Genomic DNA, 27,559 nt, shown 5'->3' with positions numbered 1-27,559 from the left:
CTTTCAAGCTGTAGGGAGGCTGGGTGACATGCGGGAAAGGTGAGCAGGTATTTATTGTGCTTCCGACTCCCTCCTATCTCAGCTCTGCTCTCTGTGTCTCAGGCTGCTCACAGCAATGGCAGATGGTCAGGAGGAACTGGCCGTTGTGCAGGAGCCATGGTGGAGGTGCGGGGGCGGCCCATAACTTGGCATGAGGACAGAACCCAGAGCCGGCTCTCTTCCACAATCTTAAATGTTTACAGAATCCAGTCAGAAGAGGAGAGTGGTTCAGGCAGAGTGAAAAAAATAAACAACCAGTCATAGGTTAAATGTGCCAAAGTTCATTTCTCTGAATTAAGAAGTCAATTTCCACCTTGCAGAACACTAGCATTGCATGATGTGGCCAAAATCGTAATGCAATGTTACATTCCATAAAGCACACAAAATTACATTGTGTAACCTGTGCATTATTATTATGAATGTTACTCTCATCAGTTACAGACATATGCATCTGCCAGCATTACTTGTATTATATATATAATGTATCAGTAACTGAGAATTACTCACAAAGTGAAAAAGCTCCGCCCTTGGGAGGGTTTATTTAAGAGAATCAACCTGATCTATGGTGCCGGATCCAATTAAAAATTTGTGAGCAGAGAAAATAATTTTGTGTGAGGAACAATTCTCTCGCAAATTGGAAAACCTGTGCCGGGAGGAAAATAACGACTGAAAGGTTCTGCGCTTGTGTTCAGACAGGGGGTCGGCGTACCACACAAACTACACCCAAAACACTGAGTGAACAGAAAACTATAATATATTTACTATATATGTATTTAATACATACACACAAGCACTTGAATTAAACCTATTTGTCTTGTTTACGTTCTCGCATTCATGTGGTCGCCTATGTTCATTTACTGTAATAGGATGAGTATACGCGTCTGATAGCGTGCATAACTGGCTGCGCTAACCGAGAATAAAAATGAGTTTACTGAGTGCTATTACATAAAGCTTATCATCGCTTTCAAGCTAAAATTTATCACGAAACAAATCGATATTGTTTTATCGCCCAGCACTAATATAGATCCACACTAGACAGAATTTCTGTCTACTTCATCTAAATGACCACAACCCCACATCTTGCAAAATTTCAAAAGTGAAAAACATGTATTGAGTGGCACCACAGGAAAAGCCTTTTGGGGTATTTTGTGCAAGAGCATGAATGTGCATTGTGTAATATATAAACTCAGCAATTAATTTTCAAGGCACAGTTTTTCTAGAGCTTTGCTACAAAATGAACAACTATATAAGAAGTTAAATTTTATGAGTGTAACTTAAGCATTCAGAATTTCCTTCACACTATCTCTCCTTATTCACACTGTTCACGTGCTCCTCCATGCCCAACCACCCGCTGCTTTCCCAAACTCTGTTTCCCATGCCATTCACAAACAAAGTTCCTCTCACAAAGCAGACCCGCAAACACAAGTCTGATGTCACAGATCATGGGAAAAACACCTTTCATGTCAAATGCATCTTCAATTATACTGATTCTTGTGGGATGAGAGACACTCTTGGAGCTGCCACCCTCTTGTTATAGTAAAGTAAGGCTGCTCAGACCACTGTTAGTAGAGCCACTCTTCAGTGACTCACTATGTTCTCACAATACTCCTTGGTTTGGGCGGTTTGCTTCTATTTGTGTCATGTGTAACCGTTAGGAAATAGAAGACAAAATGTTCCTTCTATGTTTGTGTGTGTTTATGCAAAACAATGAGTCTCACTGGGCCCCGAAATATTCCTTTAGTATAAAAGTGTGTGTGGTAGGCCTCTTGTGGGAAGGGTGGGGTGACAACTTTTTGCGTGTGTGTGTGCGTGCTATTAGTGTGTATGTGTGAGTGAGGGAGAGAGAGAGAGAGAGAGAGAGAGAGAGAAAGAGAGAGAGATGAAAATGCATGGGAGCTGCACAAAGACACTGCCCCTTTTTGACCCCTTCACAAAGAGAAATGCAACATAATAGGAGTGGAATGCCTGCCATATAAGCATTTCCATCATTTTACCACTGGTGTATTGTCAACATTATTTGTTTGATTCAGTATCAGAATCTAGCTTTGATTTAGGGTACTTCAGAAAAATCAGTAATTAATTCACATTAAGAAAACCCAATGGTAGGCAAAAACTCACATAACTCTGACCTCAAAAAAATTACAAAAAAGAAATTATTAATATTAACTTAGTCTCTTTTGCACTGTTGTGAACCTGTCAAAATGAGCAAAGAGCAAATCCAATTTTGTTGTACTTGTCTTACTGGTGGCTTTACTTGAATGTCTTTAAGGATAATTAATACTACCCGAGAAGCTCGGGTAAGGTAAGGTCTTACCTTACTGATTGCATTAAGGTGAAAAGGAGACTTGAAGGCATGATCTCATCCCCAGACAAGTAACAAGTGCAGTAAACAGTAAAAGCCAATTAAGAGCTATTCTGTGGGTCACAGTGCCCTCTCTCTCTCTCTCTCTCTCTCTCTCTCTCTCTCACACACACACACACACACACACACACACACACATACAGTAATGTGTACAATGTAAGAGAGAGGCTCATCAAGAAATCTGTTTAAACTATTTATCTTGACGGCAACAAGATATTTACATTTATTTACCCCACAGACAATAACATTCGTATTCAGACAGCTCTTGTAATTAGTAAACCTGGCTGCTTTTTGATGCAACCATTGCTGGAGTTCAACTGCATGCACACAGTTGGACCAGAAGTCATATGCAAACTTTGTTGACTATACTGCATCATGTCAGTGATTTCTGACATGACAATTCAGTATTTCTGTTTCTTAAGTATTGTGGTAGGCCTACAGCTTTCTGCTAGCACAGCATTAATCAGAGGCTGGACGTGTCAGACTCTTATGGAAGCATGAGCCAAGGGAAATGAAGGCAGCGCTACAGTGTGTCCTTGTACGTGCTGCATTATGTGTTGGATTGAGTATTGCTGCCTGTAGGGCAGTTAAAGATTACTGATATGAGTCACACCACTGGCAACAACACCCCCGCCACCCCCAACCCCTCCTCTGTACATTAGTGACTGAACTCACATGAATACTGTTACCATGGAGACCCCATGGCCCTACTGAGCAGAAGAAAAACAGGACTGGATTCAGAGAGAGAGATCGAGAGAGAGAGAGAGAGAGAGAGAGAGAGAGAGAGGGAGAGACAGACAGACAGATAAACAGACAGGAATAAAAAGGCAGAGCAAGACAGAAAAGAAAAGAGACGTGAAAACAAAACAGTTAGGGACTGAGATAAGGATATCGTCTGTAAGTGAGGAAGTCCAGAGGGAGTCAATAAGAAAAGAGGACGAGGTGTCAGTTCACCCTCAGAGACAAGAACGTGTTGGAGGAGGAATGTGAGTTTAAGATGTCATTCTTATACAAGTCACAGCTGTCATCTACTGTGTCATCACCTCAATAACAAAGCCTCCTTAAAAGAAAATCTGAATGTGCCATGGCCCTTCCGAGAGCACTCAGATGAAAGACAATCTAAAGAGACATAGCTGGAAGGAGAGTGTTAGGATAAAGTGGAGATGAAGGATGAAAAGAGAAATGATTGTATTTGGAGGAGATAAACAAATTAGAAAAAATGCACCAGGGGCCTGTCTCGCAAAAGCATGGTCAGCTTACAGTGTTCTTAACCAGGTATCAGCTTCACAAAACAACTAAAAGTATGTTTAAGTCATGTCATGAAAGTAGTCAAGAACTTTTTCGAATAAGCTTTCGACAGTCAAGCTTTAATTCATTACGGTAAACATACACATGGAAGCTTAATGTTTAGATGGACTCAGATTTCAAGACACATGAAAAGGTGCTGAGCTGATGGAAGCTGAAACTATACTGTGTAAATATGTACAAAGTATATCACTACTGCCATTGTCTTTGTACATTTTGGACTAAAAAATGCTATAAGAGCAGCATTGTAGTGCCTCTGGTTTTGTTGATGTCCCACAGCTCCTGGGCTCTGGAGATATGGGTTTGAACCCCACCTCAGGTCACTGTCAGTGAGGTTTGGTGTGTTTTATTTGTTCTCCACATCAACCATAAGCAGCCATAGTGATGTAAAACGTGATTCAATGTTGTGAGACAGAAAATCCTAATTTAGAATTAGTTACATCTTTTGTCTAAATACAACTGGGAAAAATGAAAAACAACATGATGACAACATCAGTGAGTTGCCTGGACTGGGCAGCCTCCTGAGACTAGTGTGAAACCTCATGCTTATACAGAGCATTTCCTTGCCACTGCCACTGTTGCCGAAGGGTTACTTTTTAGTGCCTTGGACACGGATTTCAGCTGAATAGAAATTAAGTTCAATCTCACCAAAGAGCTGTAGTTCCTCAGAGCAGTCTCACCTGAAACAGCTGTTTTTGCTCTGTCCTTGAGTAAAGCTAATCCTCCATAGAACATCCTCATTAACTACAAGTCATGGATAGTGCCACTGGGCCCAGAGGCAGGCATTGTAAGTCTTGTGCAGTCATAGTGTCTCTGGAGGATCCTCAATGTTCTGGGGACAACAGCATCTGTGACGCTGAGAGAAGCTGTGTCTTGCAACTGTCAGCCAGCCTCTGGCACAGATCCCTAAATGACGATTAACACTGCTAATAGCCCTGCATGCCCTCATTAAGCCTGAAACACTAATGAAGGAAAGTCTCAAAACACAAGTGAGACTGAAGCCTGATGAAGACTTGCATGCAAGCTAGCCTCACCCATTAAAGCTACCGAAGAGATATCTTCTCCTCACAATCAGTGAGTTAGAGCAGTGGATAGTAATGGCTCACATTAAGCAGCTCCAAACTGCAAAATTCACTCTGCTCTACAGAGATAAACAACAGCTGCATACTGTAGAATTGAGTAGAAGTGACTGCAAATCTGTTTTCATGTGAACAATGCATGACCTCAAATGTATTCCTGTGGAATTGGAAATTCTCTTACACAAACTGCCAAATATGCTGTCATGTAATAATGTGGATTTATGGAGATGTTCCCAGACCCTAACTTACCCTGCACACAGAATTTCAGTTCCTTGGCGTCAGTGACAGTGCTGGCAGGCATCCTCTCTGGTACTTTTTTGCTCATGCGGTTGTAGTTGCGTCTCTTTTTGGTCTCGCCCCACAGGTTGGAGCCGCCGTGCATGCTAGGGATATTGAGCACAGCAATGCCCTCCAGAGATGTACTGGTCAGGTCCAGAATGATGCCGTCACACTGAGAGAAAAAGCCAAGTTAGTCTTTCCACTATTTCACTCAGAGACATGAAGCTGTTTAGGTAACATTTAAACTAATTCTCTCCTCCACTTTAAATTCAATTTGACTGTTACAACATGGGCCAGGGTGAGATTAACATTAGCTTCCGATATTGAATAAAAATGAACCACAATTGCTCTTGTCATATCATGATTAATGTAGCTAGGGAGACCAGAGTTCAATTCCTTGCTTGGGTAGGAACAAATGCTGTATTCATAAGTGTTCCTGGGCAAGACTCCTTACTTACATTTGTCTACATGTGTAACATAAATAAAATATAACAGCACCTGCTCGATGTCTAAAAGCAAATATACTTTTTGAAAGTTTTTCAAATAAAACTGACATCCATGACCTAATAATGGATATTTGATAGCGGATAATGTATGGAAATGTATTCTTTCTGTAATAAGTGTAATGCCATAAGGGTGTCACTGTGTCACTGTCAAACAGATCCAGGATCCTGGGGTTGTGGATTCAGTCTCTGCCTCAGGTGATTGTCTATGAGGTGTGTTCTCCCTGTGTTTGCATGTGTTTCCTTACACAATCCAAAAACACATGTTGGTGTGTAGACTGTTTTGTGATATCACAAAAATCATCATACGTCCATCTCCACAGTCTACAGCAGTGTAGTTCTACATATTCAGAATGAATTTATAAAGAGTGTTTTAGCTGCGCTGCCCTTTGGATGAGACACAACACAGCGAAGCTAGCCAGAACAGAGCTAATGACATAGATGTATGTGTGTGTGTGAGCAAATATGTGAGTGTGTCGTGCTCTGTCATGGACTGGTTCCCTGTCCAGGGTGCGTTCCTGTGATTCTGGGTAGGCTCCGTGCCCATCATAGCACTTAACAGAATAAAGTGGTTAGAGAAAATGAATGAATGAACGAATGTAATGCCATTTTTAAATTTTCTGTCTGAAACAAAGAGATGACAAATTGTATCAGCGCTGTTCTTAATAAGCATCACTCAGCGTGGCATATCAACAAGAAAAAATGAAATAAACATGAAATATACCAATAACAAAGCCCATCTAGTAAATGCATGAGGAAAAACTCTCCTGGTCAATCCAAAATTAACTCAACTAAAAATGCTTCAGCAGAAAAACCTAAAAATAAATATACTTGACAGTGCTGTATGATGTCAATGACCACCCTGATTCAAACTCTGAGTGTCAGTAGTGGAAAAGTACACAAAGTTAAAAAGGCTGGAAGCTGACACATTTATGACATAATGAGATGCTTCAGTGTGCATGAGAACCCACATAGAGCAGCAAAAAGAACAGAAGCTTTGTCTGAAGACTGCTCTCCTTCCCACAGTTTCACTGTTTAGGTTTTCATACAACTTTCCCACTTTTTTTCACCCACACAAACCAAATATTTAAAACCTTTTTGCTCTTTGAATGTTCCAGTAGGATCCTTTATACTATGAAGAATCACTGTAATGTCACAAGCTTAACAAAACATTCACTGAGCTGTAGCAGCATTACATCTCATCACATTTATAACCACAGAAGAGGATTAAATGCCATAAGAGTGCAGCTTGTAACGTCTCCGTCCTTCCAATCTAATTAGTTTCTGTCATTTTTAAATCAGTTCACGTCTATGAGTTGTTATGAAGAGATTATATGCATTATGTTTTTAGAGATTTTGCTAGAGATGTTTTTTGTTTTTTTCTTACAAGACTCTCAGTACTGAATGCATTAAATGGAATCTTTATTAATGGAGAATATTAAAAGATAACTGACAATAGACACTTTCAAATTCAAACTAAAATGTTATTTGAACAGGTTACAGCTCAGTTAAAACACTGTATTGTGTACTGTGTTCTATTGCTCTTTTTATTATATACCAATCAACCATAACATTATGATCACTTCCTTGTTTCTACATTCATTGTTCCTTCTCGTATTCTGCTGAACATACAAAAGCACTCTGTAGTTCTACAATTACAGCATATAGTCCATTTGTTGTTCTGCATACTTTGTTTACCCTCTTTCATTCTGTTCTTCAAGCTCCACAGGGCCACCACAGAGCTGGTATGATTTAAGTGGTTGTAATTCATAGCACTTCAATGCCACTGATGTGCAGGGGGCATGTGTTAGTGTTTTTTGTGCTAGTAGAGGTGGATCAGACACAGCAGTGCTGCTGGAAAACTGTAAGAGAGACCCTAAGCTGTTTAGTAGCTAAAACCCAATAATAAGCAAGAATCTGAAAACATTTTTCTTTCAAACATCCATCAGTTGGTCTCCTCTGTTCCCGGCTGTTTAAAGAGTGTTGATAAATGATGAAGTGGAGTAACACAGTGGTAAACATCACCCTTTCCCAAGTTTTTTTAAATGTGTTGCTGGCATCAATGTTCAAACATTTAGACAAAAAACCTTCTCAGTTCCAACAATTAATATGCACAGTGTCACAAATGTTTTAGAAACATGGTTTATAGTACATTGAATTTCTACAAAAACATACAGACGAATTTCTACAACATAATGTAGATATATGTAATTACACACTCCATAATCCCACTGATTATGGATATGACAACAAACATCACAAACACCTAAAGGGATACAAGAATGTCCCAAGCTCACCAGAATACCCAGCATCATTTATCACTGCCTGTTTTTCCTTCCAAGAGTGGAGAGTCTGGCCTAGAACAGCAGAACTTTGCTGTGTATCATGCACAGTAGCATGTTGTCGCTACAGAGCTAGCACCTTAAACAGTAGAAGCAACCAGCTATATTCATGAATCACACTTCATTTCTTTAGAATTATTTCAGAGCAGACAGAAAGCCCAGGGGATGGCATTTAGTGAGTATCTGGCATCATAATCCTTGAATTAATGAAATCACATATTTACCATTCACAATTTCTAAAGCTACTGCCTTAGAAAATTTCAGATGTTCGATCACTGCCAAAATACAATTAATGTGGTGGTGGGATTCCATATTACTGTTAGATATAAATGTTTTTAATAAGATTTACAAACTGAACTCACCTCGACTTCTATACTCTCATTTAGCTTCTTACAAGTGGCTGAGATGGTCTCTGTGGTGCCAAATTCAAAATACCAGAGCTTGTTTTTCATCCTGAGAGGGAGGAAAAAAAACACTATGAGAGGCATATAAAAATGGCAACTCCTCCACACAAACATAACTCCTTCACACAAAGATATTTTAATACTACATAAAACTTCATTTAATTCTTATTTAATGAGCAACATTTAAAGCAATATTGTAAAGTTAAATTTTTAACAATGGCACAGCTCCGAGCTGCATCTTGTGTGCGATTTCTGTTATATGTCAATGACTTATAACCCATTTCAAGAGTGACTTTGCCTCTAAAAACATTTTTTTAACACTAAAATATTTACAGACTTGTTCACTGTTTTATTTATTTATTTTTGACACATTTTGAGCACCCTTTGTCTTAAACATTTTTGGAAAAAGTAATACATTCTTTTAAGTTTCTAGATTAATGCCTCAGCCAAATGTCTAAATATCACAGCAAATTAAAGCAAATCTAGTCTCTGTGAAAATGCAGCTGCTCTGTCATTGGAACAACAAACGAGTTTGTGTTGACACACCCGTATGCTAATGCTGGTATGACAACAAACATTGTGGAACGAATACTGCCTTGGGTTGTCAACAGATCAAACAGGTTACTCCGAATGACTGCCCTGCAGCACACAACACACAGCACAAAAACCCCTGAGACCACAGAAGTTCATGCTCATTCCCAGCCTGTAGGCCATATCTCCACCAAAGTGCCAAAATGAATGTTCTTCACTTGCTTCTGGTAAGTAATAAATAAAATGCTCAGTCAAATCATATTTAATTTTAAAGGGTTACATCATTATACGAAAGGCACATGCAAAGCGTTTTAATAAATCACTTTTGAATCCCTCTCTCAAGTTTCCAATTCAATTCTCTCCCATTTCATAAGATCTCTGCAAAAGTAGTTTAGAGCCAAATCAGCCCTGTGGCCTTCTTCTGGCCTGCTGAAAATATTGATGTGCTGCACATAAAGTTTGGTGGACAGGTATGGCAATGAACACGGCTTCAGCTCCTTCAGAGAATCTAGAGCCATGGACAGTAAACTGAGCATGATATTAAACATGGCCACTGAATGTCCTTGAAGAGGAGGGCTAAAAAGGACACAGTGAAGAAACAGATGTAGAAAAGACAGTGCCATTTTGGTGCAATATGTGTGGGTGAATTGGAAGGAGTAGCAGAGCGAGGAGTAATTTTAGAAACTAACATAAAGTTAAAAGAACACAGTGCCATAAGGTCCTTTTGAATCCCCAGCCTCTTCAGAAGTGTTGCATTTTCACTTCACTTACAAAACGAACAATTTACACCTATGCCTCCCCAAGAGAATGTCCAGTCACAGTCGAGCACCGCTGATAATGACAACATGTTTGTTTAATCAACAAGCTCTCAGGTGTCTAGGGAGGGATGGTATAAATGCTAGCTGTGAGACCGTCACCACACAGGTAGGTGATAAATGACCACAATTATTTAATATTATGTAATATGTAATATCCAGCCTTGTGATTTTTTGTCAAGCAATGTGAAAAAAAAGACACTGTCATAAAAAATAAATAAGCCTTATTTCTATGTTAACTCATACCCATGTACTATATTATTTGAAGACCTTGTTCTGTCTTCCTCTTTTGCCATCACACTTCAGCAGCCTGCTACCTTTGCTCTGTCAAATGAAAGGATTATGAGCATATTTGAGATCACAATTAGACACACTTTGGGTTCTCAGTGGGGCAAGCTGTCTAACCTCATTAGCTAGCTTCCACTTGAGAATCCTTGTACAAAACCAATTAGCATGTTTTTTTTTCCCTAAGATTTAGTGCAGAAATGCAAGAAAACGAAAGAGTATATTAGCACTCTATAACAATTTTTTTCCGCAAAGAAATTAGCATCCTAAAATTCCTAATAAGGCTCCAGGGAATTAAGTTTGGTGTTTTATTTCTTTTACATTTTTTAAAACTGACTCTATACCACACTTTTGGGAATGAAAGAGAAAGGCACATTAAAAAAAGTTTCTCAATCTTATTTTCAGTCCCTAATTAATGAAGCCTATATATGGAAATAGAGCTGAATACGAGCTTCTTTTAAATTCACGGTATTGTGATGTCACAAAAATCATCATAGGTCCAACTCAGTTTATAGCAGTTTACTCCTACATATTCAGAATAAAGTTATAAAGAGTGTTTCAGCAAGGACTGCTCATTGGATGAGACACAACACATGGAAGGGAGTCAGAACAGAGCTTATTTATTTATAATAGTTTATAATAGTTCGTTTTAAAAGCACAAAACCATAATCAGTTTAATTCTACAGGATACAGAATGTTGGATATGGTCTTTTTGCTCTAATAATGCTGGTCACCATGTGGACCTTCAGGCTCTGCTCAGTGGAATGTATGAATAAATGAAGAGACAAAACAGATCTGGATGTGACCTTATCACAGCGTTGGTCAGCATGTGAAGGTTAAAGAGGTCATAGGTCAGCTAACTTTTAGGACTGCACAATGGAATAACATACACACACACACTCAGTGTAACCATCTGAAGATAGCAATCTCTCAAAATCCCCTCAGAGAGTTACAACCTCTTTAACCATGCACTCTCTCACCCCGGATCACCTGGAGATCAGCCACAATGCAGCTTTTCCATCTTACCCTAATCTAGTTAGCAGATCTAGGTAGCCTTTGGATGACACAAGAAGGGAGCAGGAGCCTCACAGGAGGGCTGGAGGGGTTTGGCTATTTGGGCTGGATTTAAGGTTAGCTTAAACATGTGAATGTTTCTATTGACCACCACAGCTTCATCCACATGACTGACTTCATCCAATTTCCATTTAGCAGATGTGATGAAAAACATCAGAAACTGAACACATCCTTCAATCAGATTTTACTGACGTATCTAATGATTATATTGACTGCTTGTTTTCAATGTTTTATTCGTAATATTTAAACTTACCCAAACTATTGGTGCCAGCTTGCTACATTTCACACTTACTGCACACCATAAATTAACCATGCACTTCCAATCATTTTTGCCCTCTCTACTGTATCTTCCCCTTGTCTTAACTCTTGTCAGAATGTATATTTTTAGAAACTTCTTTTTAATACTTAATAAAAACAACCAACACACAAATAAAAAACTAAATGTAAAATGTTAATAGATAAAAATAGCCTGGTTATAGATACTGAAACCTGTCTCATATTCTGTTACCCTATGCTAGCCCTATAAACCTAGAGCTATCATCCTGAGGTAGATCCTTGCTTTAGGCTGTAACTTGAGCTTCTCACTCAGCATCTGAACCTGTGACCTTGCAGTTTGCAGATTCCATGGCAATGTGCCACTGGTTCACTTTGCTTTAGATCAACAAACCTGTCCATGATAAACACTGCATCGAGACCAGAGTCTGTGATAACAACATGGCAGATCTGTTTAGTCTGAAGACCTCAACGAAATAAGTACTCCACTGAGTACATTCAGAAGTATATCTAATTTTTCAATATGTAATAAAAGCATTGTTTTGCAGTTACTCTTTTGTTGCAGGTAGATGTAAACAAAAAAAGTTTATAGTACTGCAAAAGTCATATGTTTCAAGCTGTCAAATGAGAAGAAATCTTATGGAATCTTATGGCTTATGGAATTTTCATCTATATGGTTTAAGTTCTCATTATATTATTAATTGTAATTATGTGTGTTTGGCAGTTATATATTATATATATCTTACAATGTAGAAATTATGTAACTTTCAATGGAAGTCAGTATAAAAAAGATTTTATTTCAAGCAATTTTGGAGCATTTCTATTGGTCCATTCATCATAACCATTTCACGCAAATTAAAGGACAGCTGCTCAGTGTTCAAATCACGTAAACTAAGAATTGACAAAAATGGAGATACGTTTTTTAATTGGACAGCAATGATACATTTGAAAATGTGAACTCATTTCCCAGCAACTCCATAGAATATTACAGAGGTAAAGCACATGGATGACTCAGGTCTGGTTCAGGTGCCTGCAGTGCGTAACAGACCCTCGCAGTGAGCGGATGACCCGTTCGGCAGCAGGAGATAGGAGGGAGGATCTGCCGGGCTGTTCTTTTGGCAGCAACCAGTGACAATGAATAGGAGAGGAGTATATTTATCCCTCCACACCATAGGCCTGGAGCAGCAGGGAACGGCAGGTTCCAGAACACAGCCACGCTGGGCCTCTTCTGGACCCAGCACACACACATATGTGCAAGCTGTGGGATACACACACACACACCGGCTCACATGCCCACACATATAAGCAATCGTCACATGCATGAACCATACACAAACAGTGTACCCACAGACAGCACAAACACAGACATATGGGTTATGAAACCCAACTTGGCTGACTCATAGAGACTGGGGTTATGACCATATTTGGCCTTTTCCTGTCTCATGTCACATGATCACTCAGCAGTGGATCTTTATCACAACAACCCTCAATCAATCTCATGCTATTTATTACCATAATGAACCTGAGAAGGGGGTCATGGAGACAGAGGATGGCAAAGACAGAAGGATTTTCAGGCTGTTAATTATATTTAAGAAGTTTATTATTTTATAACGCAACAACTGTACATTGTGATTTCTAAAAAAACAAACCAAATAAGAATCCTCAGATTTACATTGTAAATGGATAAATAATTGTTAAGTTAATAAAAAATTAATCAACAAATGGCATTTTAAAAAATTCTATAAAATAAACAACAAACACATCAACAACACTATTTCTATTAAACAGCTTTTCCTATCTGTTATTTACGTTTGTCCTCTAAGGTGGGTTTTCAAATGTATGCAAAAGAGCATGTTATGTAATTGGTCCCGCTGTATAGGCCAACAAAAAAAGAAGCACAGCCATAAAAAGCCATATCACTTTTTGACAGAATGAGAACAAAATCCTGAGCCAAATTTTGTTCTGTGTTTTCCAGTTATTGCTTCAAATTTTCAGATATATAATTATGAATTGTCGTTTTCAGCTTCATTATAAACAAGTTATTATCCTTACAAATTAGATGCTTAATACTATATACATACACACATGAACACACACACACACACACACACACACACACAAGACTAGCCTCACCTATCATTTTGTCCCATTGTCAATAAGTAATCATAGACCATGAGTGTTTTGCTTTGGCTCTGCAAGTGACTCAATCAGAATTTCATATTTGAAATTTGGTAGACTGCATCTTTGATTTTAAGCTTGATGGTTTACAATTAATAACTTACCAGTAAATGTTGTTACTGATGTTGCCCAAATTTGCATTCTTAATTTAAGCATATGTATTTTTCCTTAGTAAAAAAAACCCTGAAGAACATTACTGTGCTTAGAGTATATCTGCTACTCATTAATAGAGCTACAAATGATTAACAGCCAAACTCTAAGCAGCAAAGACATATTTGTTTGTTACTTTGCCAGGGACACCTGTGCCTCTGTGAATAAACCACTGTCCTCATTTCCTCCAAAAATGACAGCCTGTACTTGTCCAATCAATGGTGCAAATCTGTAAGGAACTGCCTTACTGAACACACAAATTAATGTACTAATAATTCATAGCTCCCCACAAGGTCAACACTCAGAATTTCTATACAAACCTTAATCCACCTCCACACACTTTGTTATGCAAAGGAGTTATATCTAGCAACAGTACACTACGGTACACTGGGCAATAAGTGGTGAATTATTACACTTATGCAATATTAATAAAAATGTAATGGTTTCCATGTTGACTACGCACTTGCTTGCACTCCTCAGCTTCATAAATTAAAAAGTTGGCATTTGCAAGTGTTTGTGTGACAGAATAAATGTCATTGACTCACTTCAAACAGACCTGTAAAGCATTAATATAAGGTGAGGAAATAATATTGGAGAATGTAATATAAAATAAGATTAGGTGGGAAAAACACTCCTGCTGCTGTGAAAACTCAGTAGCAGTCCTCTCCTTTCTCGCCATTGTTTGACCAGGAAACTGAATGTCAACAGAGTCACTGTTGTCATTGTAATTGAATAGACAAAGAGCTTTTTCTGCTTTTCCATGGGGCAATTTGACACCTCTGAATCCAAAACTTCCTTTTCTTCCCCACAGGGAGGGAAGGGGGTGGGACTGGACACACAGCTTTAGTCCATTGTGATGTGTGATCATTAGTGCTTGGACTACAGGCTCCCCGTGAAGTCCACTGGTCCTTTACATTTATATTTATGGCATTAAGCAGACGCTCTTTTAGAGAGTGACTTACACACGTGCTATGTGTTCAGTCAGAGTTTGTAACCTAGTGAGTACAAATAAGTCTAAAATACCCTTGAGCTTACATTGCCAGAGCCTGGCCTGTGCCAAAACCTAGAAAGGAAATTAGTGAATTAAACACAGCTTAATTTGAAGCAAGCTTTCACTAGCAGCTAACCAAACACTGAGGACCGCAAAAATGCACAGGCACTCATAAATGCAGACATATACACAACGAGTATACAGAGTATATTAATGTCAGAAGAATAAATAAGAATTATCCTGTGCACCTTTAAAAAGTAATCTAAACTACACATAATGGCAATTAAAGTGCCAATAGTTCCAGTATGTGTCCTTCCACCAAACTAAAACAACTCAAAGAGGTCTAAATATCAAAAAGGTTCTAGATGACATGCAGAAATAATGACCAGTCTGTCAACAGCTGAACTCCATAGCAACGAGCACTCATGTACCATCTGGCGACACACTGATTTTCAGAGTGCTTTTTCTCTCTAATTCCAAACCACTATGCTTGGCCCTTATTATAGCCCAATGGAGTGACAGATGCAATGCTCTGCTAAATCTAAAGACCAAAGCCGATGCAGTGCAATATATATATATTTTGTTTTGGCAGTGAATTCAGTTATGTTTTTAGGTGAAATTTTCTGGGGTTAGGCATTGCATACTACAATGTTCATTGCACATTTTTTTCTTCACCTCTCATCTCCAGCTTTCTGTCCTACAGGCATTTGGAAAAGATGCTCAAAATTGCTCTTCTAAAACCAGGGGCAGCAATAAAGGAGACACCATAGATGGAGAGCTGCAAACAGACTTACTCTGGAAAGACAAGACACATTACAGCATACTCACAACAGTTTGGGAATCTGGGCTCATAAATTATAAATGATGAGGATCTGGACTAAAGCAGATAATTCCACTAGCTCACTTCCATCACACTGCCTCTCTGTGAGTCATTAGTGGCTGATTAAACGGCTGCATCATCACTGCCACTGCCACCACTCCACTGTAAACAACACAGGTCTTTTTGTATAGATGCTGCTTGTCTTTATGTAATCTGAATATTCAGCGTTTTACAATAGGGCAGTGTTTACAAGGCCTTCTCTCTGTCATATGAACATGACCTACACACAGAAAAATGATAGTTCTACAAGGCTTCTTTATTAAAGGAAATGGTTCTATATAGAACCCTGAACACTTGAAGAACATCTGCATGATTAAAAGGTTCTTCACATCATGAAAGGGTTCTTCAGATAGATGGAGAATGTGCTATAGATGGTTGTAAAAAGCACCTTTTACAAAGGGTTCTGTATGGCACCACACATGGTTCCACAATTGTAACAAGCTCACTTAGGTTGGAGGAGGATGTGGTACTTCAGAGTACAGACTAGCTACAGATGAAATTGAGCCAATGAAAGGTTGGAATCTGTACATTATTGCCCTCTTTCAGAATGTTGAAAATGACTAGAATTATCACTTATCCTAGGTAATCAACACCCTTAAATGTTAAATGTCCTGTGAAGTGGTGATCTACATACATTTAGGGCCACTGTAAATAAACTTGTCCTTCCTAGCATGTTTTATTTTGTTACTGGATGCTGGCACTGAAAGAGTAGCCTGACTGCTGTTGAGCCGAGGCCTTGGGGAAAGAACTTGCAAGAAGGACCAGCCATAAACAAAGCCAGTCCTTTTCTGGAGCACTTCTTTTAAGTTCACCTGCCAAGGGCTACATAGGTTTTTATGGCATGCCTGAATAGATGCATCATCTGATGAGAGGAGAGGACAATACCAGAACTCAACTTCAAAGCAAGATACAAACAGCTACTGTAAAGAGCACTGCAGGCACACAGAGGCTCTTTCTTTGGTGATGTATTTTTGGTGATGACAGCGATCACCCCCAAGAGCTGTTTTAGGATTAGCCTGAGCTATTACAGTCTGAGTGCTGAAAGACCCTTCTCCATGGTGGGACACTGATGTTAAATCAAAGTTAAAGTGATGGTTTTCTCTTAAGAAAATCCGGCACATTCTGAAGAGCAACTGGTATTTTCAAATAAAGTGAAAAGCAATGATAACATAACTTTACATGTTTTATTTTCGTTGGAAGTATTATTTAGTGATGCTCTTCGTCCTTGTAATTGCTGCAGTTTAATCTTTTTCAGTTTAAGTCTTTTGGAGTGTTAATGTTAGCACTGTTATTCAAAGTATTGATTCGGTCATGGTTTGAGTATGACATTACTGTACAGCCTACTTCTGACTGACTTTTTAAGTGAAATGTAATTACTTGTGATTATAGTAATTAGAACTCTTAAAGGATAGGTTCTAAAACTTTAACCTGATGGGTTTAATTATTTCTGGTTATCTTAACTTCATTATTATGATAAACAATGAATGGCAGATTGTGTTAAAATTAGTTGTTTTTTTTCTTTTGTATGACATACTGTATACAATATAGTAGATCCGAATTATAAGTCTATTTTTAAAGGGATAGCCTCTCAGTATGCATATACTGGTGGCCCATTCACATGCCACAAAACTTTTATGTGAAGCTTCCTTAAACCTACTGCACTTACTCATAAAACAAATTGGTTCTGCCTCTACCCTTCACATTAAAAGCTACTATTAAAGGCAAATAATAGACAAGCAATTCAAATTAGATGCTATCTTTTTTTTTACTTTCCCTCTCAAAACATCCATTTCCTAAAGACGGATGACCAGTTTGCCTTCCTTCACTTTACTAACTGTGGATACTGAACTGTGAGAGGAGAGTCATTGCATAACATTTAATTAAAAAGTGACATTCACTAGCTGAGGAAGAGACTGAGGCAGTGAGCCATTATTGTTCTCCACCTGACATTGACACAGACAGCTTTCAGAAAGGAATAGAGCATAAAAGCTTCAGTTCATCAGGTTGTCCTGTGTTCAAGTTTCTTTTCAAGGTTGGAAGGGAAAACACCCAGCTAGAACCACACTGTTTGACAACGCTATATTAGTATATAGGCCAAGACTTTATGTTCCATATCATATTTAAACTGTAGAAAGACAAAAACTAGAAAGATACTTTTGCACACAAATAAACATTCTTCTCAAAAAAGGTCTCCTCAAAAACATGTATAACACGAGTAAAGGTTTATGTAGGCTTTAATGAATTTCTTAGCTGTTTGCACTTAACTACTCCACATCAAAATTTTTGTCATTATTGAATTATTGAAAGTATCCCAGCAATGCCTATTAACTGATTTTGTGTATGTATTCCATGATTTCTGGGAATTGCACAATATTTACAACTATTAAACATAACTATTCAACAGAAGCACAACACAACGTCATTAATACATGAAGTAGACAAACATTAAATATGCAATAAAGTTGCAATAAAATGCAATAAAATCCAAGAATCTAAGATATGTTAATGTGATGTGTTAATGCCTCTTGAAGCTTTATTTAATTATAAAAAGAACAAAGAAACATATCGAGTGTTTTCACTGAACCAATTCATTGAATTTAGTAAAATTTAATGCCTGTAATATACACCAAAACAGTTGGGAAAGGGGCAAATTAATCATTGCATTACATCACCTTTCTTTTTAATTAAACTGTTTAATGATTTGGGAACTGATAATTCAGATAAATGTTTTGCAAGTGGAATTTTGGCACATTCATTCATTTTGCCCCATCGCTGATAACACTGTGGATGCACATTTTTTTGTCATTAGCATTGAAAACACACATTATTCATAAAAACAAACTGAAATATGAATTCCTCTGACCACATTAGTGTTTTCTCATAGAATTGATATGCGGCTTTCTCCTTGTTTAATATAGTTTCAGGTTCAAAAGATTCTTGACGTACTGGTGGAGTTTTCCAAAGTGCTCCTAAGCCCTAATTTAACATGGTAGCATAACAGTTTCTCAGGTCATGCCATCTGAGTGCTCAAAGTTCATATACAATATTGCCCTATACCGAAATACTCTCCAGATTATGTCAATTTGTTTTCCAATAATATGTACAGTAGATTGTGAAAATATTGTGCAATGTTTAAGGCTCACGTATCTTAAATATTCTATAAACGTTTTAGTCTTATTTGGCCTCTGTCCCAACTTTTCAGAATGTGTTGCAGAAATCAAATATGAATTTACATTTATATTTACAAAATATAATCTAGCTGGTAAATGAAAATATTTGAAATGCTTTACAAATTTTTCAGGAGATTTAACACATCAGATTCTGGACACAGAGATTTTGGATCTCAAGTTATTTTAAAAATGCTCCACCTTTTTCTGAATATGTGGTTTGTAAATATCAGAAGTAATTGTGAGTTATTCTAGTATTTAGAGTTATTCTAAATTATAAAATAACAAATGTGTAAAATTGTTATAATACTTTCTATTAAGGATGATTGCTTCGCTTTAGGTAACGGCCTCTTATGTCAGTACAGTTTTATTCATTTTATGAAAGAGCTAACATGTTACTACTCAGAAAGATTGTTTAATGTATACATTATTCAATGTATTCAAAGCATGTGTATTATTTCTATGTAAGCAGCTTGTCAAATTTCAAACTTCCTTTTTATGTTTTGGTCTTGTAAATATCCTCAGATTAATATAAAAAGGCTGTGGTCTGTAAGTGGGACCTAGTATGGGAGTTATATTCATCTGTGGCCTAGATCACAGTGGGCCCCGCTGCTCACATTTGCTGGGAGGTTTGGTTCTGGACAGATATTAATAGATTCACAGAGAAGTTAGCCAATCAAGGGCAATTGTTTAGTCACATGGACATCAAAAGTCAATCAGCATCACCCTTAGATGCATTAAACTATCCTCTGACATCAAAAATGGCTAAGAGGCAGTTCAAACATTGACTACAGGCTACCTATGAAGCAAAATACCATTTGCCCTCATCCTCCTTGACTGGGTGCAATGTGCTATAATGGGGCATTAGATATGGGACATGGACTGGCTGTTACAAACTCTGCAGACATAACTTGGAAACAAAAATAAATAAGAGAAACTTGACAGTGTCTTACCTGCTGTTAAACTTTTCAGGGTGTTTCTCTCTCATCAAGTGGAATCGATGAGCTATTGATGCATCCTACAGGGGGATACAACACAGATTATCAAACATTCTCCTTATATGACCAGAGCATTTTAAGCATTTTCTGCTAATACTGCTCCTGGCATTGTGTGCTACTGCATGGTTACTGGACAAAAGATGTGACCGTAAATCAAATATGGGGAGAGAGTAGATTTTGCTCTAGGGCCTGAGAGCACCAAATATAAGCCTGTCCAGACATGACCCAGACATGTCTGCCTAGACCTCCTATCAAAGATCAATCAGTAGTGGAAAGCTAACCGGTAGTTTTATCCAGCAACAGTTTTTACTTCTTCCTTTTATTTGTTTAAATTTACTGTAATTGGAAAACCTGTTCTATCTGTGCTCAATATAAACAACAAAGAAAATGAAGCATAGAGGCATCATGTATTAACAGGCATGTATTTTAGACCCAGAGCCAGTGGCCTGGGGCAGGGAGGATAAGGGGATGGATGAGAGCACTGTTGCTGTGGCATGGAGGGAAGATGTTTAAACAGATAGGCTGGCCGGACTGGACAAAGTACACAATCCTGTCAAAGGGGCCAGAGAGCGAATGAGCTTGATGAATAAGTGATCATATCAGCAAGGGTGAAGCTTTCCAGGAACGTGGGAGGAGGGGAAGTATAGAGGGGCTAGAGCAGAGGACTCCGGGTATTGATTAGATGAACAACATGGCAACAACAGAGAAAAGCTTTGGACTTGAACAGTCAGTATATATTAAAATATTTGTGGGCACACAAACGACACTACACCAGTTGGAATCTGTTCACTGGTGCCCTGTGCACTAAATGGGACTCATCAAAATAAGGAAGCATTACGATTCTTGTGAATATGTAAATCTTTGCAGTAACAACCCTGTGTGAACCAAACCACGGCTTTGGATTTTGGTAGTTTTAGGGTATGCTTATCCTTGCAAATCATTTCCCTTCGCGCAGACCAAACAAGAACATGATAAAATGTTACATTTTAGTCCTGGCTTGCTTAATGTTTACGCTGAAATAAAAAGATGGATGAAGTGCATATGAACTATATTCACCACATTGGGCTTAATGCATTTATCGTGGTTGTGATTACCTAGTGGCATTTTTACCAACTGGAAACACAGCATAAGATGGTAAAATGGACAAAGGTGTTAAAAATCATGCCAGAAATTCCTGATTGCTCCAGGTTTGTCCTCTTCTCATTGTTTGTTTTCAACACAGTGTAAGTGTTGCATATTCTGACATCATGTACTGTGTTTGATTTGTTTAGAGGCCTAAGGTTCTTATTTCTTTATAGAAATGTACTGAAACTAACCTGTTTATGTAGTTTTGGTCTGCGTGTTTGGTGCACAACAGAGTTTGAAAAGAAGCATTCAGATGTACTCTAATAAACCACACTAACAGAGCAATCGCATCAGGGTTCATTTTAATTGAACCAAAGCTGACTAAAATAAACACACCTGTATACGCAAAACACAACATGCACAGTTCTTAGAGTTCATTATAGAGTACTATAATGTGGAATAACTTTGTATGATTTGGACTGCTGTGCTGTAATATGCAAGACAGACAGGCAAGGTAGATAGATTGTTTTGTGCTTCTTTTCTAAATGGTGCCTGGTTTCCGTTCCTGGTAAAACAAGCAAAAAACACTTTGTTCTGTTGTTGTTCTTGCTATTTGAGCCCTTGCAATGAAGAACATATATCAGCCATTTTGTTTTTAGTAGCACTGCTTTCTTGTCTAGTTTTAGCGGAGAAGATCATTATTTTTTTTTTATTTCTTTTAAAAATAAATTGAAAAATGTAGCGTACAAAACAGAATGATGCTTTAGTGAAGATTTTATGGCATAATGTCATTTTAAAGATATGGGTATATAAACATTTTTCCATATGGTTCTTTATTGCAAGGGCTCATTTGACCCCTCAAACCTTATCTAAACCATTTCCAAGACGTGACATTGCTCTTAGTGCAGCCTTCTATTCCTCTTTCAGCCCACCCTTTACACAGTGCATGTGTGCGCCTGGACAGAAATATAATGGCCTTCTGGGCATGCTTTCCTTGCTTTGTTCCACATAGCAAGGACGCATTGCTTCAGGACAGGAAAGACGTGTAAACCTTCCTAAACTTCATAGGCTTGGCAACACAACAACCATAATTAAATAATGAAAAAATGATGGCAACTCTGCAGCCTTGCCTACATTATTTAAATAAATCAAAAAAGCAGTACTGTGATTTATGAATACATTGCATATCTGGCTCAAAAGTGCTCAATCAGTAACAATGAATGTCAGAATGTAATAAAGGCATGTTTTGCGTTGAAAGCAAAATTCGACTTTCCAATCTTAAGAGCAAATGTGCCAATAATTGTTCTGTGAGTTTTAAAATGGCACTACATTATTCAAGCTTGAATGATTTGATAATGAGATAATGATGGCCAGTATTCCTGTTATAAAAATACACTCTTACAATATAGTCATGATGTCAAATACTGGTTAAATGAGATGAACTCAGGAGTTCATCTGTCTACATTAAGAGTAGGGAGGAACGTTTATCAGTTTAAAATTTCAATTTATCTTTATCCTCCAGCTTGTTTTTGTGCATTAATATCTTGCACACATTTACTTTAATAAAGAGCCCTTCAGACATCTTCAACAAAGGTTAAAGATGACATGGTTGACACCATATGTGAAATATAAAAATCCTATTTCCAGAAAAGCTAGTGCACATAATAACAATAAAAGATACACAGTATTTGGAGTAATCTCTAAATGCAACGAAAAAGTCCTAAAGCCAATACTGACTGGCTGTGGTCTTCGGGCCCTCGGGTGGCATTGAACTAAAAACACATGTTTCTATATGGGAAATCACCGCATGGGCTCTGAAACACTTTCAATCACTTTCACAAAATACCATTTGCAAGTTCAAACTCTATCATGCAACAAAGAAACCTTATATAAACATGATCTATAAGTTCCTTGGCCTTCTCTGGGCCAGAGCTCATTTAAGATTAAGTGACTTGTGGTCCAACAAATCAAAATTTGAAATTATTTTTGAAAATATGACACATTCTTCGGTTACAGAGGAGAGGGACAGACCGGATGGTTATAAACACACAGTTCAAAAGCCAGCATTTGTGATGGTATGGGGTGCATTTGTGCACATGGCATCTTTGAAGGCACTGCTAATGTTGAATGATACACAGGTTTTAGAACATCTGCTTCCTTCCATTCATGGAAGGCCTACATTCCACATGTCTCCTTAGCAAAAGAGTCAAGGTGCTAAACTAGTCCAGACCTGTCACCCACGGAAAACAATTGGTGCGCAATAAAACAAAACACACTATAACAGAGACCCTTGAGTAGGTGAAATCCTAAAACAAGCAAAAATGAAAAACTACACTTACAAAAATGAAAATTTCACTTACAAAACTACGGCAATTGGTTGCCTCTGATTCCAAATATTCAGAGACTTAGAGACTTAACACCATGGTAAACATGCTCTTGTCCCAAATTGTGAAAGTTTTGCTGGTTTCAATTTCAATAAAGTTTTGTACCCTCAGCCATATTAGCCCTTAACAAGGAAGCTTGCTGAAATATATGCTCTATAAGCCTGTTCTCAAAGGAATAACCAATATGTTAGCCTCTGCACTTTTCATGTCTGTTTGTGCTTGTGTCTATTTACAATGTATGTATGTATGTATGTAATTTTCTAATGTTCTGTATGTCCTATTCAAGTGTATGAACAGCACAGGGTGTGAAAACAAACTTCCTCTTTAATGGCAATAAGTATCTATCTATCTATATAAAATGCAAAATCTTTTTCAAAAAAATTTTCTCAATTTCATAATCTAAAATGTTGTCTTTGTTATATTTAAATTTAAAGGTAGAGTTTTTTGATTGGCACATTGTTGCAATTAGTTTTTTTTTTTTTTTACATTTTTGCACAATTACATTTTGTTTCCAAATATTTTTTTTTGAAAATGGAATTTGTACATCTACTCTACTGCTAAAATCCTGAATATGGTTTATCTGAAGAACAGATCTGCAGCAGGGCATTGTCTGTACAGTAGATAGAAAAACCGACTATGGTGACTCATCATAAGTCCAGCCCCTCTCAGGCTCCAGTAGAACTTGCCCACAAAAACAAGGTATTAGTGAACTCCCAGGGGGCTGGAGAATAAGACAAGGCCAGAACTGGAGAAGGCAATGTCACTACTAGCTGTACTATGTGCCCAATGAGCAACACAGAGCTTATATTTAAATGTTATCAGTTGTACTCTGGGAGTCATTAGAGTGGACTAAAGGAATATGAGGTATATTCTTAATCAGTGATTAAGTGCAATCCAGTCAACAACATATGTGTTTGAGGGACTAGCCAACATATTTGTAGATATTTGGAGTTTGATACAATGACCATTTTCTCGTTCAACCAAAGAAGAGAGGAAGAATTAAACACTCTGAGTATTACTGGGGAAAAGCTCATAGCAAGGTATTTTCACAAATATACTTACATTAATTTATTTAACTGTACCTTTTAAAATATCATGCTGTCTTAGCTTCATAAAAACATTTCTACTAAGAACTACTAATTCTACTAGGAGTGGTATGTCAAAAGAAAATACATGTCTAAAATCATCCAAATTAAATAAAGAATGAATAAAGTTTCCTCTATTAATCATCATTACAGGGATGTATATGTACAAAATATTATAATATTTCATATTACATTTCATAGTATAGAAATGCATGGACAGGGTTTCATAGTAACAAATGTACAAATAAGTCCTGAGACAAGGCTGATCAGGCACCAAAAATTAAAACTGTTGTCCCCAGATGCAGTTTTTCATTATCAGACCATGTCTAGCTCTGCAAGTGTTGGTGACACACAATATGCCACTGAACTATCAAATGTTTCTTCATCTAACAACCAGCTGCTTGTCACATCTGGTACAAATAAAATACATCAATTAAGACTGATCTTTAAGATAATTTTTTTTGCTGCTGAGAGCTGTTACACAGAGTTGCTTGCCGTTCCCTTGTCTACCAACATGCTGTTGTCACAGCGATGGTGCCTTGAGTGTATGTTCTGCAGTAAAGCACCTTGATTAAAATCAAAGCAACAGAGTGAAAGAAGAGAAGCCAATTGATAAGTCAGGTTTCAAACTGTAACTGATCCATCCCTCTATATTTAGGTGTGCACACGTGCAGAGATGAGGAGTTCAAAGCCACCACATCCTTCAGTGGGACCAGGCTCCAAAGTGCCATGCACTCTCACACACACACACACACACACAGTGACTGTCTATGCAAGTGACATGCATACGCCTCACTCTGTTCTGTTTCATTCTCTCAGACAGATAGGAAGTGAGCGAGAGTAAGGTTCTTCATAGTCTGATATCTGGTGGTGCAATGATGAAGCTGCGAGAGGACCGTGCTAGGTTAAGCACCTGCTCTGGCTTCCTGCCCAGGTCTGCAGGTGCAGCAGCGGTCAGAGGAAGCTCACAGGGTGGAGGGCTTTGGTAGTGAGGGATGGGGTTGGAGGAGGTTGCCTCGTACCCAGCACCTATCCAAGCCCAGCACAGCACATCTTTAAATAGAGCAGGAGCAGTGCTGATGCCTGTTCAACTGAGTGCCTGACTGACTGCTACACCAGGGCAATTTATCTCAACTTAAAAAGTTGACCCTGAAGCAACCACCAAGAACATTATACCTACGGTTTTACCTACAGCACACAGAATGTTGAATATTTTTTTCAGAATTATTTATATTCCCAAAAGTATTGTTATAGAACTTCCAGTGTAAATTAATAGAACAAGATTTAATTCCAATTTTTTTTAGATCCCCTTTATTACGATAGAGAACAAATGGCACTGGACATATTCAAATGATGTAATAAAATGGAAATAAGAGGATAATAGTGTGTTTATATTGCATTTATGGGACAAATTATTTTAATAATCTAAAGAAGATAATTAGGGAAATTATTTCAATGTCTTTCTACTCCTACCATGGTATATACATGCCTTTAAACACCGGTTACATTTCAACCACTCACTCATAGCTCATTAAACAAGTTTAGAAATTAGGAATCCTGAAAATTCAACAGTGAACCAGTGTGACTGATGTAATCTTACAGTGATTGGATGCACAGACTCTTATTTATTCATTCTCTTGAAGATTTATTTAACTGACAAAAGTAGAAATAACATTTATCCAATGTTATGACAGAACAACCTGATTATACTTATTAAATATAAACATTTTTAAAATTTGACGCTGAATGACAGAGGCATGTCTACATCTGGGTTACATCACAATTATAATTTCATGTTAATTAACTATTTAATAATTTCTCCATATGTAACAGAGTTTCAAAATGCATTTCTTGATGCAGAGGTGTTGTGTTACATGGGTTTTTCAAAGAGCTTCTAAGCCCATATTTAATAAGGTCGCATGACTGTTTCTCATGACATGCCATCTGAGGTCTCAAAGGTGTTGGAAAGTGATTGATTTCATATTAATTCTATATTTTATTCAGATTCTGTTATACTTTGTTTTAGGTTACTGTGAACTCTTTCAGAGTTGTTTGTCTCTAATCTGCCTGTGTATCATCGGTTTATAACCTTGATGCTTGACGGGGGAAGATTGTTTATGGAACAATTGAGGGTGATAACATTTTCTATATGTGTTTGCTCCCACTGACGGTGGGAGAGAGTAACCAAGTCGAGACCAAGAAACATCTCTGTAAACTTTTCTACTTTAAAATAAAACATCCTTACTCTCTTCACACGCGCACGACTCTGTCTAATTCATTCTCAATAACCTCAACCAACACCTCAATCCAACAAAGGTCATGCACTTCAACAGTGTTAACCTACACAGACATTTTCCTAGATTGTCTATTTTTTCAGATGATCTTTTTATAATACTATGAGCTGTACAGGGTGAAATATATAAGTCTTGCATTAAACTGTTAAAATGTTTTTGAACTGTTTGACAATTCTGTAACAAAGTGGTGAGCAATAACCCATCAAACCATCAGTTTTTTCGATAAAAACACTGTAAATATTTTTTTGTGCTTTTTCAGTAGAGGTTTTAAGGTCTGGAAAAATTCAAAACAGGGATATTTTTGGATGATGTGTGCTGTATCTAGGTCAATAAATGATATGTATGATAGGAGATGGGCATGGGCACCCACATTGTGAGTGTAAAGCTACATGACACTTTGCACTGAAGCACAGCATAGTTGAAGTTTACTGAAAAGCTGTCCATGTTTACAGAAGTGACTGTTACAGTGAAAAATGGCAATTCCAAATAAGCAACAAGGCTGTTTAGATTTTGCCTTTTGGGTATTCTCAGAGGACCCAGGGCAAAGATCACCGATAACAAACAAACATGCTACGTGCCAAAAAACCTCACACCGAACAAGAGAGGGGGGAGAGAGAGGGAGTGGAAAAGGGGTAAGAGAGATAGAAAGAGAGTGAGTGAGAAAGAGAGAGAGAGAGAGAGAGAGAGAGAGAGAGCTTGAATTTTCTGCTCTCATTCCTGTAACAGATGCTATCGGGCACAGCACTGCTATGAAATGTTTTGGTGTGATGTCATTGGCCAGTCTATTAAGCTGACACCAATGCCTTTGGGTGCATATCCTTTTGCCTAAGCAGTCCCATACATGGACATGCACAGACGACACGATGTAATGTCCCTTAGATGACCTTATCCTCTCCTGTAACATACAACATACACAGTATCTGACTTGCTATTGAAACTCAGAATACAGACTAAAACCTTCCTCCGTGTCATTCCCTTCACCCATCTTAAAAATAAATGTTCCTAAATGCTTTGGGCTTGAATGAACAGTTTTGGTCTTTGGGAGTCATCATGTACAATGTACTGGCACAACTCTA

The 27,559-nt window shown here is 37.8% G+C and overlaps 1 protein-coding gene across 3 annotated transcripts in view; it reads right to left on the bottom strand.

The window, feature by feature from the left end:
- The window catches only part of LOC136710617 (diacylglycerol kinase beta), a 107,228-nt gene that overhangs the window by 12,374 nt on the left and 67,295 nt on the right, over positions 1-27,559 (bottom strand). For all 3 annotated transcript variants that reach the window (XM_066686316.1, XM_066686314.1, XM_066686315.1), the window contains 3 exons: positions 19,611-19,675; positions 8,272-8,362; positions 5,035-5,236 (listed from right to left, as the gene is read on the bottom strand). In XM_066686316.1, coding sequence (XP_066542413.1) covers positions 5,035-5,236; positions 8,272-8,362; positions 19,611-19,675 — 358 coding nt within the window. The remainder of the gene's footprint in view (positions 1-5,034; positions 5,237-8,271; positions 8,363-19,610; positions 19,676-27,559) is intronic.

The sequence above is a fragment of the Hoplias malabaricus genome, chromosome 12, assembly GCF_029633855.1.
Source record: "Hoplias malabaricus isolate fHopMal1 chromosome 12, fHopMal1.hap1, whole genome shotgun sequence".
NCBI lineage: Eukaryota > Metazoa > Chordata > Actinopteri > Characiformes > Erythrinidae > Hoplias > Hoplias malabaricus.
This window is presented reverse-complemented; position numbering and strand designations above follow the sequence as displayed.